Raw genomic sequence first — 17,019 nt, forward strand, 5'->3', positions numbered from 1 at the left:
TGAATGAATGAATGAATGAATGAATGAATGAATGAATGAATGAATGAATGAATGAATGAATGAACGAACGAACGAATGAACGAACGAACGAACGAACGAACGAACGAACAAACAAACAAGCGAACAGTCAAATGAACAAATAAATAAATGAACAATTAAATGACTCAATAGAGAATTGAACAAACTAACATACACAACAAGTGTACAGAAGCCAAAATTAATTACTGAATAAATGATTGAAAGAACAATCATATGACTCAACAAACAAGCAATCAGACAAATAAAAAAGGGAAAAAAGTCAAATGAATGTCAAATCTGCTCTATTAAACATTATAGTGTCAACTTGCATGCTGTGGGGTTGTTTTTGTTATTGATAGGTAAATCCTACTCATAAATAATCAATCTTTGTTTCCTGTTTGATTCATGAGGCTGTTATGGTTGTATAGTAATGACCAATAGTCCTGTGGCTGCAGCAGGTATAGCTTTTTGACCCTGACTTTGACATTCATTCTCAGAATGAGATTACAGCCCTCGTAAATCTCGATGGTTCACAACCTCCATGTTTTAAACTGCACAAAGCTTTCTAAAAGTCACCGGGTCCTGCCAGCGCATGTGGAACAGGGGAATGGTTTTGTGTTGTAATTAAGTCATTCTAGAGGTGAGAATTACAGTTCGCCGCAGGAGATTCGACAATCATTTTATTACACTCTTATTTATGGAGGTCAGACAGAAAGAAAGACAGAAACAATTATAGAGTTGAAGGAGCAAAGTAACAAATTAACGAACAAACTGAACAAGCAAAGAAACAAAAAACGGACCAAACAAAAAAAATAAATAAATAAAGATATTAAGAAATGAAACAAAGAGGTACCAGCAGATAAACTAAGAACAAGCAAAAAGCAATGAACAAACAGATGGATAAACAAAAAAAATGGAACTAATGAGAGAACAAGAAATCAACAGAGTTAATAATACTGAACAAATGAAAACAAACAGATGAACAAACCGACAAACAGACAAATCACTGCACAAAATAATAAATGAATTCGCAAACAATCAAATGAGCCAATAGAACAAACAATTGAAAAGAAGACAAGCAACCGAATGAGAATAAACAAAATAACTATGAAAATAATAGCAACTTGATGCTTTTGATGGATCAAATGAGCCAATAAAGCAAACAAGAATAGGAACTAATCAGAAAATCTGTAGAGGACTAAATGAATAAATAACTAGACAAGCAAATAAAGAGCAGACGTTATTAAGTTATTAAAAAGCAAAGACTGTTGAGAAAGACAAAAAGAAATGAATAAACAAGTAAACAATTGAACAAATAGTCAAATCCAAGAATAAACAAACAATTGAACAAGGAAACAAAAAGTGGAAAAGAGAACAAAAGCAAACTAAGCCGAAAAGAAAATAAATAAATGAATTAACAAGCAATCAAATGTATAAACGGGGGGCTGAACACATGACAAAACAAGGAAATAAACAAACAAATGGAAACATTTCTAAACAAACAGTCACATAAACAATCAATTGAGCCAAAATACCAAATAAAAGTTTAGAAAATAAAGCAAAAAACAAAAACAAAAAAAAAAACAATAGGAATTAATCTATGGAGCTATAAGTGAACTGAAAAAGCAATATAAAAAAGCAAGAGCAAGAACAAAAATAAAACAGCAATGAATAAACAAATGAAAAGTGACCACTTGAATGAACAAAATAACGAGTCAATAGGACAATGCAGAACTGAACAAACTACAGCAAATAAGTGAAAAAAAGAACAAACAGTTGAAAGGTTGAAAAACCAGGAAACAAGCAGGAATGAAAAGGGAAAAAGACAACCAACAAAAGAATGATTAAAACAGTAGTGAAAAAAATAATGACCCAAAGAAAGGGAAAAAAAACAAACGAAGCAAAAAAGTGAAAAGAAAAAACAAAGGTACAAAACAAAAATTGTTTAAAATGTTTAAAACAAAAAAAACAACTGAACGAAGAATTGAAAAGAAGAACAAAACAAATAAAAAATTAAACAAAACGAGAAAGAAACAAAACGAAATGAAATGAAAACAAAACAAAAAGAAAATTGTAAAAAAATAAACAAAAAAACAACTAAACAAAGTAAGGAAGAACCAAACAAAACAAGATAAAACAAAACAAAATGAAAAAAACAAAAAACAAATGTTGATTAAAATGTTTTAAAAAAATAAACTAACTGAACAAAGTGAAAGAAAGAACCAAAAGAAAAGAATGAAACAAAACAAAAACAAACAAAACAAAGTGAAACAAAACAAAATTTTAAAACTTAAAACACAACTGAAGAAAGTGAAAGAAAAACCCTAAAAGAACAGAACAAAATGTAACAAAACAAAAACTAAACTAAACACAAAATAAAACTTATTTAAAAATGTTTGAAACAAAAAAAAAAACCTAAAAAAAGAAGTGAACAGAAAAAAACAAAAGTACAAAACAAAACAAAACTTGTTTAAAATCTGTTATTTAAAACCATAACAAATAAGCAAAGTAAATAATAATAAAGCTAAAAAAAAGACAAGAAGAGGGTGGGGGGTGAACAATGAAGGAAAGAAAGAAACCGAAAAGAAGAAACATTAGATCAGCATGTGAGATTTCGGCTTCGGCTGATGATTCTGCAGGTGTTCTGAAAGCCCCCTGATTCACTTCCCCATCTGCAGGTCTCTGCCCTCTTCAACTCCTATTGACTCATAAACTCACATAAGCTCACTTGTTCCTGACCTTCATGAGAAAATCACAGGACACTAGATACAAACTCAGAGAGATTATCTGCACTTCTGTTTCAACTATCACACAGACAGACTCGCTATTGCACAAGCTGACTTTCTTCTCAGTTCCTCATTATTAGCTTGATTCATTGGACGTCTGTGAGTTATAAATAAATGAGAAGTTGATAAATAACGGATCAGTGAGTAAACAGTTGTCCGGATGGGGAGATGATTGAGGATTATGAGGCGAGAGCTGATTTCTGTGTGCTTTTGGAGTTAAGAAACAAGGCTTGTCAGTTTAGTGTTTGTTTAATTTTGCTTTTCCAGACAAATCTGCTGGAGGTTTGTCATGCTGGGGTACAATCATCGTGCATTGCCAAACCAGGTCTGATATTTCATTCCGGTGTTCGCTGGGCCGGCGAGGTAATTATTCACATTATTATGACGGGAGATTTATCTGCGTGATAGAGAAACGTATTACAGGCTGCAGCAACAGATGGAGCAAATTTCAACCTCACATATTAAAACTTTCAGAAGAAAAAAGGTTTTAATTAAAATCCAATTTTGGCTTCACGACTCTATTTTCTCTCGCTGGTCTGAAATCCAAAGTAACAGGTCTGTGAAATTGGAAAGGGATCCTAAAATTGCATTGTGGGAACTTTCAGAATGAACATTTCGACCTGTCTGCTGGATAAACTCATTTGTTGTAATAAGCATGGTGTATTGGTCAAAAATTAATCCAAGAATGTGTGTTGAATCTGTATGTGAGTGTCAAACTGATGGGATGTGGATTTATGCAGCATATTTAAAAATCGATGATCATAAAAATATTATAGTAACACTGTAACACCAATTTAATTCTTTCATTTATTTTCTTATCGGCTTAGTCCTTTTTATTAATTAGAGGTCACCACAGTGGAATGAACCGCCAACTTATCCAGCATATGTTTTATGCAGCGGAAACGAAATTAAAGCACCCAAAGGAAACCCACGCCAACATAGGGAGAACATGCAAACTCCACACAGAAATGCCAACTGACCCAGGAGGGGCTCGAACCAGTGACTTTCTTAGCTGTGCTACCCACTGCTCCACAGTGCTGTCCCATAAAACCAATTTATTTATTAATAATATCATTTTTTACAGTAGAAAAGCCCCATGGGGCCAACTTTATTAGTATTTTTGTCTTGATTTTGTGTATTCAACGAAAAAATAGCAACATATGGCCTTTACTTAACTCTGTTTGCTTTTACTTTTTAACTCATTTTTTATTAGTTACATTAGATTAGATCTCAAAGATTTTGGGAGTTCCCCTGCGAAGTCTCGCATACTATTACAAATAGTATATTGGTCAACGTCTAAGGACAATAAGATGTTCCACAAATCGTTATAAATTTACTTTTGTGCCTGAAGCAAATAGGTTATGTAATAAATTTAGTTAATCAATGGACTCTTGTTTGTTTTTGTTTGTTTTTTTGCACTTGTTGTTAAGTGTTGATATTTGCTGTGTTGTGTCATTCTTGTTATACTGTATGTGAAGCACCACCATGTCGGAATGAATTGCCCCAAGGGAATTAATAAAGTTTTAAACCAAACTAAAACTAAACTAATAAAAGCATGAACAAGTTTCTCCAAGTCCTCACTGAAAATAAAGCATCTAATTCTTGCAATGTTTTTTAGATGAGAGTATGCTGATTATCAACTGCTTTTACATGACTACTGAAACCTCAGAAGCCTTTAGTGTTGTAAACAAAATAGCAAGGATTATTGTAAGACAGAAAGAAAGAAAGAAAGAAAGAAAGAAAGAAAGAAAGAAAGAAAGAAAGAAAGAAAGAAAGAAAGAAAGAAAGAAAGAAAACACTAAAAGGAATCAATAAACGAAAGAAAGACAGAAAAATATATTTCAGAAAAATAGTTTTAAGTATGGGGGAGACACAGTGGTGCAGTAGGTATTGCTGTCGCCTCACAGCAAGAAGAATGCTGGTTCAAGCCTCAGCTGGGTCAGTTGCCATTATGTGCTCCCCATGTTCGATTGGGTTTCCTCCGGGTGCTCTAGTTTACCCCATGTGCAATGACATGTACTGTAGGTGAATTGGGTAAGCTAAATTGTCCGTAGTGCCTTTTGTGTGTATGTTCTGGTCCTCCAGGTTTTGGGTTGACCGTTGGGCTAACAACTCACCTCATAAAAATGAGATGCTACGAAACACCAATATAGTGTGTCTAAATATAAACTTTGTTATAAAAGGCCCTGGGAGTATTTAGTATCTTTTACTTCATAGAAAAAAGTTTGCTTGTTGTTATTACCCATAATTAATATCTTCCTGTTAAACAAACAAATATCCAGCTCTGAGAAAAGAGTTTAATCAACATTACATGATTAAAAAGGCCAAATGAATAAAGACGACAAGAGAACCGAATTGAAATTCAGTCCGTGCTATCCTACCCGGCACACTCACATCAGTATTTATGAAAGACTGGAGGAAATTAAATGCACTTTTCACAGCCTTCTTTTATGACCTGAGCCTTACAACATTACCCCCAAAAAGTCTTTTTTCAAGGACAAGTGATTTCATGGCCATGCAGCATAAAAAAACTCGGCTTAAAATATTCCAAATACTGCTGAGATGAACAATGGAATAAAGATGATAAAATGCTACTGTATGGAAAAGTGCACGTAAGCATGGAATCACTCCTAAACGCCTTCGTGTGAAGACTGACGCGCTGAACAACGGCTCTGCTTTTTCACAGTCCGCTGGCGGGACAGTTGGAGTCCTGCTGCGTTTCCAAAGAGCTGAAAATGTGCTATAAATCTCTGCTTCTGCTTTTTTCTGGCACGGTGCACACACTCGCACAGCTACACAGGACTTTTACGCACAGGCCAAAGAACTCTAAAACCTCAAGCTGTTTTGTAGGCATTGCCATTAGGTAGGGGTGATATCTTGTCATTTGAGATATACTGCTAAGACTCCTAACTAAGATAGGAATTAGATTTGTTGAACTGGCCTGTTGTTTAGCTCCGCCTCCTTTAGTTAGAGGGGTTGCTCATACTTAAAGATGACCCGGTGCAACTGATGCTCAACTACCATTGGCTCATCTGCTTTTGAGGGGAGGGGCTTACTAACTGGTCAATTAGTCTTCCTGCGATGATAATAAAACTGGACCATATATAAATCTCATTTTACAATATTTGCAAATTACAAATACAACAGACACATTCTTATTTGGATTAACATATTTAAAACATATGTCACATTTAGTCCCTTATTTATCAGGGGTCGCCACAGTGGAATGAACTGCCTACATTTTCATCAACCATTCATTTATTATCCTAGTTTCTATTTCAGGGAAGAGGAAACCCATGCCAACATGGAAAGAACATGCAAACTCCACACAGAAACATCAACTGGCCCAGCCACAACTCGAACCAGTGACCTTCTGTGACTGAGCCACCGTGCCACCCTAAATATATACATATGTTCAAATATATTAGCTATTATTTTATATACAGTATGTGTTCATATAAATCAGGGGTCTCAAACTCGTGGCCCGCGGGCCATTTGCGGCCCTCAGTGCAATATTTTGTGGCCCGCGCCGACCGCTGTACACTGACAGAATCAGCGGAGCGGGGAGAGAGAGCGCTCCCCGCTCCGCTGATTCTATCCGTACACAGCGGTCACTGGCATTCCCCGCCCGCCCTGTAAACAAAGGGGCGGGGATGCCAGTGACGTCACCACGCACCACCGCCCCTTTGTTAGACGCTGTGACGGGCGGGAAGTGTTAGGAGGGAACTCGCGCCGGCCAGAACCAAGGTAAGCTGTTCCCGCCCCTGCCTGCCACTTAGCTACCTATCTGCAGCCTGCCACCTACCTAGCTACAGCCTGCATCTTATATATATTATAGGTAGATACAGACTGGTACAGACTGATGTGACTGGAGTGGGGTGGGGGTGTTTTATTTATACATATATACGCCTTTTTTTAGGTGAGGGAATGGAAGTTTTGAGTGAGTTCCCCCACTTTTTTCTGTGTGAGAAGTTATTCTCCACCTTGAACTTCAATAAGTCAAAGTACAGGTCTAGACTTAATGATGATCATCTTCAAGCCATACTGAGGGTCTCAACTGCTTCCGCTCTAAAGCCAAATGTGCTTCAGATTTGTGAGAAGAAGCGCTGTCAAGTCTCTGGCAGCAAGGAGTAGGCAAAAGATGCCATGTTCAGAAGAACTGTTCATAATCTTCACTCAATGTTTTATTAATGTTCAGGACACTTCATGTTCAGAAGAAATAATTAAAACTGTTAATAATGACATTTGAAGACTTTTTTTTGTGAAATCCCTTATGCAGCCCAGCCTCACCCAGACTTTGCCTCCTGCGGCCCCCAGGTAAATTGAGTTTGAGACCCCTGATATAAATGAACACATATATAAAATGATAGCTAATATATTTAAACATATTTGTATGCCATATTTTTAATTCCAACTAGATGTTAAAACTGCAATCAAAGTCTCCTCAAGGCAAGTCATTTCACTCGGCGGCCATCTTTGAAACACTTCAACAACAACTGTTGTTACGGTCCGTGGGAGTTTGTATTTTTGTGCCTTCTCCCTCTCTGTTTTTCATTGTCCCCCCTCGCTCTTGCTTTAAGTTTGACCGGGACGCCTTGTTTGACAGAGTTCTGTGTGTGTGTGTGTTGGATTGTGTTGTGTACGCTCGCTTCTGATTATGCTTTATGTTTTGTTCTGTGTTTCTGAATAATTATGCACAAATGAATATTAATTCAATATGGTCAGAGTTTATCATTCCTTTTTGGGGGAAGGACCCCTGATAAATAAGTTACTAAGCCGAAGGAAAATGAATGAATGTATTTTATTTTTATAAAAATGCCTAGGATGGCTTCCTTTAATTCAATTAAATTTCATTTACTGAGCACTGTGAGCAGGTTATACTCTGTATGTCTATAGGGCTGTGTCTTAATTTATCTCTGTTTACTTGACATAGACCTTTTTTATTATTTCTCAGGGGATACATACAGTAAGAATTACCGTCTTTATCGCAATAAATACCTTAAAATATTTTGATATAGAGTGGTTTTAAGTCCATATTGCTCCTGTAATTCCCATTTATCTCAAACTCTAGCATAAGGGAACTCATTTGTAATGATTTCGGTGTCAGATGGAACGTGGCATTTACTGGCATGACTAATAAGAAGGCCGTGATGACAGGGTGAGCAGCCAATGATGTGTGTCAAATTAATCTACTCTGCAAAAAGGGCTCTATTCATATAAATGCCACAATGTCATCGTAGATAAAGGACCAGCGAGTCTCAGAGTGAAATTAAAAAAACCCGAAAACTAACTTTTTGTCTTCTTCAAGGTCACAAGCCTGAAAACAAGGACATAGTGTGATCACCTGCATGTGTGTGTCTCTGTGTGTGTGTGTGTGTGTGTGTGTGTGTGTGTGTGTGTGTGTGTGTGTGTGTGTGTGTGTGTGTGTGTGTGTGTGTGTGTGTGTGTGTGTGTGTGTGTGTGTGTGTGTGTGTGTGAAAAATCTCAGTTATGTTATGCTGTGTTTAGATTGTTTTGACTAGAAAACACCGGCTGTGAATTAATGTTTGTGATTTGCAGTGATTTACTGATGCTTGGTAAAGCTACAAACTAAAACACAACCCAAAAGCCGTACACTGTTTCCAAACTTCCCGTGCACTTGAACTCCAACTGAAGTAATTATGGTTGTTGAATTCTGCCAGTTGAGTCCTTCTCCACACTTTATAGTCTTATGTTTTTGATAAAGGCATATGTTCTTGCCTAATCTTTTCTATTTCATCAAAAATTATTAAAATCATTTTAACTTTCATACATTCAGCCCTTTCAGTTGCAACCCAGTACTGGGAAAGCATTTGACTTTTGAAATTGCAAATATGTGTGCAATATTTTGAGAGGTCTACTTGATGTACACTTGCATTTTAACCATTTTGATCTTGGGCACAGATGCAGGATGTGTATGAAACACCTGATATAGATCTACTGTGGTGTAAAAAGTGCCCCTTCCCTAGTAGCAAAGAATTCTGGCCCAGATTTGGCATAAAGCTGGCACAGCAGGCATTCATCCGGCACTGGCATACAGCATGTGGGCAAAACATGGCCCGGGTTTGGCAGAGGTGGCACCGTCTTTAAGGCAGCACACAAGATTTGGGCCAGATGAAAAATGTAGTATTTGGCCCAGATTTAAAAATTTGATAAGTGGGCCATGTGAGTTTGGCCAGTCTTGACCCACATTTAAAATACACTAAAATCATTTTTGAATAAAGAAAAAAAATTCTACCTATCAGGTCACTTTGAGAAAAAGCGTGCCCAGAGTGTGCCTAAAGCCATCACTCCATGGGTTTATCAATTTCATTGCAATCATGACACACCAACCTATCTGGCCCAGTTCAGGCCCAGTTCAGGCCCAGTTATGAGTTATTAACTTGGCTGAGACTTGGCCCAGATATGGTCTGTGTTTGGCCCTTGTCTGGAAGCCAAATTTGGTCCAGTCATGTACTGTAATTCACTGCGGCATGTGGGCCAAGCAAAACCTAATTGTGTGGGCCAGAGCTGGGCCAGAGAAATTTTGCTATGTGGGTTGTTTTCTCAAATGTCTTGGGGATCATCACGATACTTTCTGGCAAACAATTAAGATTAAGGTTTTCCCTTCCTGTTAAACTTTTTACAAATATATACAGGTGAGACACTATATTACCACAATGCAAAAAGGTAATTTAGGACCCCTCTCTTCCCTCCCAACAGATGCTGTTATAAGAAAGAAAAAAGTAAGCAAAGGATTTGTGTCTTATATGTATAGCAACTTTAACGACTTGTATGGGATGGAAGTGTCTTCTTCAAAATTTAAATAGGAGTAAGATTTGAAATGCATTTTTGGTCAAGATACTTGGGAACAAGTATCTGTAAAAGTAAAAGTCTGTAAAAGTGCCTTAACATTCTCATTTTATAGTACACAGATTAATACAGTTTAATATTTTACACAGGGTATGTTATACACCTGAACGATTGCACAGGATAAGTGATTCATATTCAGAATGATGTTTTAGATGTAAAATTAAGGTTGGTACATTATTTTATTTGTTTTGGACATGTTCCAAACTTAAAACCTATTGGAGAAATATAATACAACTATTAGTAAAGTTGCTTATGTTAACCTTCCACCTGATCCAAGATTTATGTTACTGTGGGATGAATCAGTTCTGCTCAATCAAAGGAAAAATTTACGTTTAATTAAAATCGCAGCAAAGAAATGCATTGCTATACAATGGAAATCAGTATAACCACCAAGTCATATTGTATGCAGCTTAGAGAACTTTCTTCTTATTTTCATGAATAATGTTTAATCTTAAAAAAATAAATAAAAATATTCAATGTTTGAGAAGACTTGGGGTAAATTGATTGAATACATAAATAACTTGGATGTTACATTGACTGAAAATACAGATGGACAATAATGACTTCATTGCTTTAATCCTTTATTTGACATCATTGTTTACTTGTTTACTTCCTCTTAATTTACACATCAACTGGATGTCTCACAAGTATATCCCTTTAAGTGTTCTGTCTTGTGAGGGTGGAAAAGGGGTGGAGGGTGATTAGAAAAGAATGGTTACATGTATACTGAAATGATTCTGTAAATTATTCATGTAAAAAAAAAAAAAAAAAAAAATATATATATATATATATATATATATATATATATATATATATATATATATATATATATATATATATATATATATATTCTGGCAAAACTTAGACAAGCCTTCTTTTTACCCAGCAGTAAATTGCGTTGTGGGATTCTGCCATGTAAACTATTTTGCCCAGTCTATTTCTTATAGTGGAGTCATGAACACTCACCCTAACTAAGGTCTGTAATAATTCTTTGAATGTTGTTGTAGGTTTTTTTTTTGACCTCTTGGGTGAGTTAACCTTAAAAATCATATACAATTCTGCAACCTGATTCAAACCTGTATCTTTCAAGACTTTTCTGACCTTTAATAATAAAAAAATTGCAGCTGAGGGTCAAAAGTCAGATCTTGGAGCATCAATACTTGTGTATGGTACATACTGTATTAACAGAAGTTAGAAAGCAAGTTCTTTGGATGCTGATATGGGGTATTTTGTGACCTCTTGGGTGAGTTGTAGCTGCTCTCTTGGGGTAGCTTTTTGAGGATCTTTTAGTCTACTTCACCTTCTTGGGCAGGTCCTATTTAAATTATAAATGATTTCTTGATTGTGAACAGGTATGGCAGTAATAAGGCCTGAGTGTGGTTAGAGAAATTGAACTCAGGTGTTGGGGGACACTTTTTCACACTTCGCTGCAGTTTGGGATTTTGTTTTCCCTTTATAACAAAAACCTGGATTTAAAACAGGCGCTATTTACTTATATTATCTTTAACTAAATATTTAAATTAGTATAAAAGTAATAAAACAGATGGTTTAATTAGTTTGATGATCTGAAACATTAAAGTGTGACTTAAAAAAAAACTGTATGGGGGCAAAAACTTTTTCACACCACCGCATGTATTTGTGTGTTTATTAGTGCAACTTTTGTTTGCTAAGAATGGTTTTTGTGGAATGTTCTTTTTCATTTGTCTTTTTAAATGAAGTATGGATGTCATTTCTGTAATATCTCAATCTTGATATTGCTATGCAGGAAACAAATAAACCCAGAACCTTAAAAATTAACTCACTATGAAATTCCTGGCCTGATCACTGATGTCATATTCAACTGTGCAATCTGATTCAACTTTTAAGACTCTTTTGACCTTTAATAATTAAAAAAGGGTGAAAAGTCAAATCTAGAAGCGTCAAGATTAGTGTGTGGTACATATTAACAGCCGCTGGAAAGCAAAAGTGTGTGATTTATTTAGCTTTAGACTCAGGTGTGTATGTTAGCGTGTTTGTGGAAGTGAGCAGGAAGCAGCGCTGGGGTTCGCATCTGTCCTCAGTGATTCATCATCCGGCGCATGAGAGGGACATCTGTGTTTTATCTGAACACTTTCCAAACACAACCTCAGCTGAAGAGTGTGATCTGGAAATTGACTACAGCAGGTGGCGAATCCACCGCCATTCATCACTAAACTGCATCCGGGGAAGAAACAAACTACCTTGGTATTTGGATAAAGAAGGATCGTTCAGAGAACACACAGGTTGGTTTACATGACAAGAAGATTTATAAATAAACATTGTTTACAAGTGAAAAAGAAGCTTCCACAGAAATGACAGCTGTGTCCGATTATTCAGAATAATATGTTGCATATACAAGTGTTTGAAAGCATCACATCTCAAGGTAGCTATGAAGGACATTATATTTTTTGTACTTTTTTTCTGATTATATTTATTTTTGTTTCTTCTAGGTTGTTTCTCGTTTTTTGAATTTAAAAAAATAGTTATAACTTACTGGAATAATGAAACTTAAAGGGCACCTATGATGTAAATCATCTTTTGTAGGCTGTTTCGACAGAACTGTGTATGTATAGTGTGTCCACAGTCATTTGTAGTGATAAAAACACAATAATTTTAATTTCCTGACGTTAGAAATAGGATCCAAATCCCTTCCATTTTGAGGCCCACAGCATACGCAGTGATTGACAGAGGCATCTTAACATGTCTCTTTAGTAATGCATATAATCATATACACAAACAGGACGTGCGCAAAGCAACTGGGATAAAAAGATCTGTTCAAGTCTCACCTTAATGAGAGTGATCAGCTGCACCTCAAGGATGAGCTTTTCAAGTTTAGAACAATTTTAGAGCATGTTTGTAATCAATACAGTAATACATTAATAATCTCTGTGTAATTGATCACCACAGCTGCATAGTGTCAGTACAATTAAAAATGAGGATGCTTCAATCCCGGTTGGTGGACTTAAATCAGGTTTATTTTGTACATTAACATAACGGCGGGCGAAGCAGTGGCGCAGTAGGTAATGCTATCGCCTCAAAGCAAGAAGGTCGCTGGTTCCATCCTCGGCTCAGTTGGCGTTTCTGTGTGAAGTTTGCATGTTCTCCAAGCATTTGCTTTGGTTTCCTCCGGGTGCTCCAGTTTCCCCCAGAGTCCAAAGACATGCGGTACTGGTGAATTAGGTAGGCTAAATTGTCCTTAGTGTAAGAGTGTGTGTGTGGATGTTTCCCAGAGATGGGTTGTGGTTGGAAGGGCATCCGCTGCGTAAATACTTGCTGGATTAGTTGGTGGTTCATTCCGCTGTGGCGAGCCCGGATTAATAAAGGGACTAAGCCAACAAGAAAATGAATAAATGAATGAATGAACATAATCGCATAACGGATGTCCATACAGCAGTGGATATTAATGTGTATCTTGTCACATTTGCTGTGCAAAAACAGTGAAATGTAAATGTGTGCATGCTCGTAACTTTATAACGACATTGTGTGTGACTCATCCTTGCAGAAAGGCTTGAATTAATTCCACAACAAATATATCAAATGACAGTTGGGGAAGTTCTTAATGTTGTAAGGGAGTACTGCTTCATTCTTGTGTGTCACTGTGCTGTATATCTATGTGAAAGGCAGAGATCAAAGCGATCTCTGTGGCTCTGATTCGCACGAACGGTGGGTGAGGAGCACTAGCTCATTTACATTAAAGGCACAGGCAACAAAAACAGCTACAGTGTCTTAACAGACCAAATTTCACAGATTTAAAAAGGTATAATAAATAATCTGATGGGTGTTTTGAGTTGAAACTTGACAGACACATTCTGGAGACTACAAAAGACATATCTTAAATCTTGAAAAAGAGGTAAAAGAGGTGTCATTTAAACAGTTTAAATAGGGTCTTATTAATTTAAATCCTTCCTAAATTCCCATTTTTTCTATTTTGATTTCTTTTTAACTCAATTTTAATGGTTACATTAAAAACATTGTAATAGTTTTTTCATCCAGAAACTTCTAAAACTGAGCAATTTATTAGAACTTAAACAAAATAAAACATATTATGACATGTTAGTTTTGGCTTAGTCCCTTTATTAATCCAGGATCGCCACAGCGGAATAAACCGCCAACTTGCCCAGCACACTTTTACGCAGCAGATACCCTTCCAGCCGCAACCCATCTCTGGGAAACATCCACACACACACTCATACAATACGGACAATTTAGCCTACCCAAATCACCTGTACCGCATGTCTTTGGACTGTGGGGGAAACCGGAGCACCCGGAGGAAACCCATGCGAACGCAGGGAGAACATGCAAACTTCACACAGAAACGCCAACAGAGCCTAGGATCGAACCAGCGACCCAGCAACCTTCTTGCTGTGAGGCGACAGCACTACCTACTGCGCCACTGCTTCGCCTATTTAACATTATAATATTTAACAAAATACTGTACAACAGAGGTTTACCATCAAAATGAGAACAAATAGTGAAATTTCTGCCTTGAAACTATGCACGCACAGGCTGATAGGTCAACTAATCTGCTCCTGCGTCATTAACTACATGGCGCAGGAGATTGGTTGCTGTCACCTCGGCAGCCAATGAGCTTGCTCATTATACGCTGTTGTACGGCATATTTTTGGAAACCCTCCTCCACCCCAGCTCCACCTGTGTTTAGATCTGCTACGGGGGTTACATATATATTATGTTTGCAGCAGCAGCATGTTATATACTCAGAGGGCATGGCTGTGTATATACTGGCAGTAGGAGGTCTCGGTACTTGTTCTGCGATAGTAATCAAAGCAGCAGCAGCAGCAGCAGAGCAGCAGATTTATACCGCCAAGTCCTAATACATCAACATTGCCATATACACATTCATTACCATACTAAATCCTGAGTGTTGATGACAGAAAAAAGCTTGTTTCCTTTGAAAAAAAGCTTTAAATAACATTACTATTTTGAGAAGTACAGTCATACATTTGATTTATTCATCCAAAATTTGAAAAATGACTTCAGACTTATGTCTGGGTTATGTGTTTTATGCATCATGGTCATGTTAGTGCCCTGGAAAGCAAACAAAACTCAGCTGTGTTTGTAACATCAATCTGTTCTCCTTATCTGTGATGAATGTCTTTGAAGAGTCTCCTCTGCGATTGAGGTCACTGCAGACCCATCATGAAAGCCAAAGGGTGCTCGTATTGCAAAAACAGACATGGTTAAAAAAGGTTTCTCCTTACCTGGGATGACTTCAAAAAGGAACTTTCCACCTTCCTCTCCATTGCTGGGATGTTCAGTGACTCTGTTGCCAGGTAGGAAAATGGTGCCCTAGAGGAACCGAAAAAGCCAAAGTAAAATAGTAAGACCAAAACTGCAGAGGAAAGCAAGATGCATGAGAAAAATAAATCACTGTATATATGGGGAAAACAATCACTGGAAAAATAGGATTGTTGCTGGAAAAAATGTGAAAATCCCCTTTGTTAGACTTTACATATTTCACACATACTCACACAGGGGTGGACTTAGTGATTTGGGGGTCCTACGCAATTACATGTATAGGGCCCTAGCACTGAAACTTAAAACATGCTCTATATATTTTTTTCTTTGAAGACTAGTTTGTTTCTTTTTTGTTAATAAGCTGTATGTTAAAATAAATTTAAAGAGAAACCATTAATTAATGTTATTAAATTAAACTAATGTAAAATTAAATGCAAATTTAAATTCACAAATAAAAACAAACTATTCATATATTCATTCATTCATTCATTTTTTTTGGCTTAGTCCCTTTATTTCTCAGCAGTCTCAACAGCGGAATGAACTGCCAACTTATCCAGCATATGTTTTACACAATGGACGCCCTTCCAGCGACCTTCTTGCTGTGAAGCGACAGTGCTAAACACTGAGCCACCACGTCGCCCACACACTAACTATGTACAGTTAATTAACCATTTTTTATAAATTCATTGGTTTTCTTTTCGGCTTAGTCCCTTTATTAATCTGGCAATGCCACAGTGAAATGACCGCCATTTATCCAGCATATGTTTTATGCATAAACTATGTACAGACTATTAGCAATTTTTGTTACTACATTTTATTAATAATAAAAAAACAAGCAATTTTTAATCAGTCAAACTAATTTTGTCACCATTTTTCATATTGACTGAATAATTGCTGATACTAAAACCAGCCTGATCTCACAAAGAAACAGAACTATTTTATGTTTTGTTCAGTTTAGTGGCTAATTCTTATGAATTCATACAGTCATACGAACATGTACAATTTTAAAAGGGAGGTGTGGCACCCAACTCCGCCCCTAAACCCAATTTAAAAAGTCATTGGAGGATAAGCAAATTGTACGAATGTGATTGTACAAATTCATATGAATAAGCCATAAAATCAAAATGTTACGAATTGCAGTCTTTTAAATTTGACATTACTGTTTATTAATGTCATTTAACCTACCAGTTTTACCTTATCTTTTAAAGATATATTATATGTACTGTAAAGTGAAAAACATCTCTACCGTATTTTTAACAGTGGATTCTGGCAACCACAGCTGCCAGTTTTTTACTGTAAATTTGACAGTTTTCTTAATTATACCATAAGCTGTAAAACATATCTAGCTTATTTTTAAAAGTCGATTCTGGCAACCACCGCTTACAGTTCTTTTTACTGTGAATTTTTCAGTTCTCTTAATTATAACGTAAACTGAAAAACATCTCTACCGTATTTTCAACAGTGGATTCTGTCAACCACAGCAGCCAGTTTTTTTTACTGTGAAATTTACAGTTCTCTTAATTATACCGTAAACTGAAAAACATCTCTACCTTATTTTTAGCACCCGATTCTGGCAACCACAGCTGCCAGTTTTTTACTGTGAATTTTACAGTTCTCTTAATTATACCGTAAACTGAAAAACATCTCTATCGTATTTTTAACAGTAGATTTTTTTCAACCACAGCTTACAGTTTTTCCCATAAATTTTATGGTTATTGCTTTCATAAACAAAAAAAAATTCTACTGTATTTTTTACGGTAAATTTCTGTCAAACACAGCTGCCAGTTTTTTACAATAAAATTTACAGGAATTTTTTTTTTTTCAGTGTGAGATCGTGTTGACAAAAACTGTACCATACTGACATTAAATAATGTTTTCTGTATGATTTGCCATATACTTTTTTCATCACTTGACAATTGTTTGCATGATAAAATGAAGTTGATCTTCCAGAGCAAAAGGCTACGAAATTTGCCTGTTGGAAACATCTCATCATCTGGGTGTTAGTTTGTAGCCATAAAGGAAAAATGGCTGTTCAGGGGTTACAGATGGATCCCTCGAGGCTCGGTATGAC

General features: G+C 36.3%; 1 protein-coding gene across 1 annotated transcript in view; it reads right to left on the bottom strand.

Annotated features, from left to right (window-relative positions):
* The window catches only part of arhgap24 (Rho GTPase activating protein 24), a 254,743-nt gene that overhangs the window by 146,522 nt on the left and 91,202 nt on the right, over positions 1 to 17,019 (bottom strand). The window contains exon 3 of the mRNA XM_087300886.1: positions 14,912 to 14,999. Coding sequence (XP_087157012.1) covers positions 14,912 to 14,999 — 88 coding nt within the window. The remainder of the gene's footprint in view (positions 1 to 14,911; positions 15,000 to 17,019) is intronic.

The sequence above is a fragment of the Danio rerio genome, chromosome 21, assembly GCF_052040795.2.
Source record: "Danio rerio strain M-AB ecotype USA chromosome 21, GRCz13ab, whole genome shotgun sequence".
Classification (NCBI taxonomy): Eukaryota; Metazoa; Chordata; class Actinopteri; order Cypriniformes; family Danionidae; genus Danio; species Danio rerio.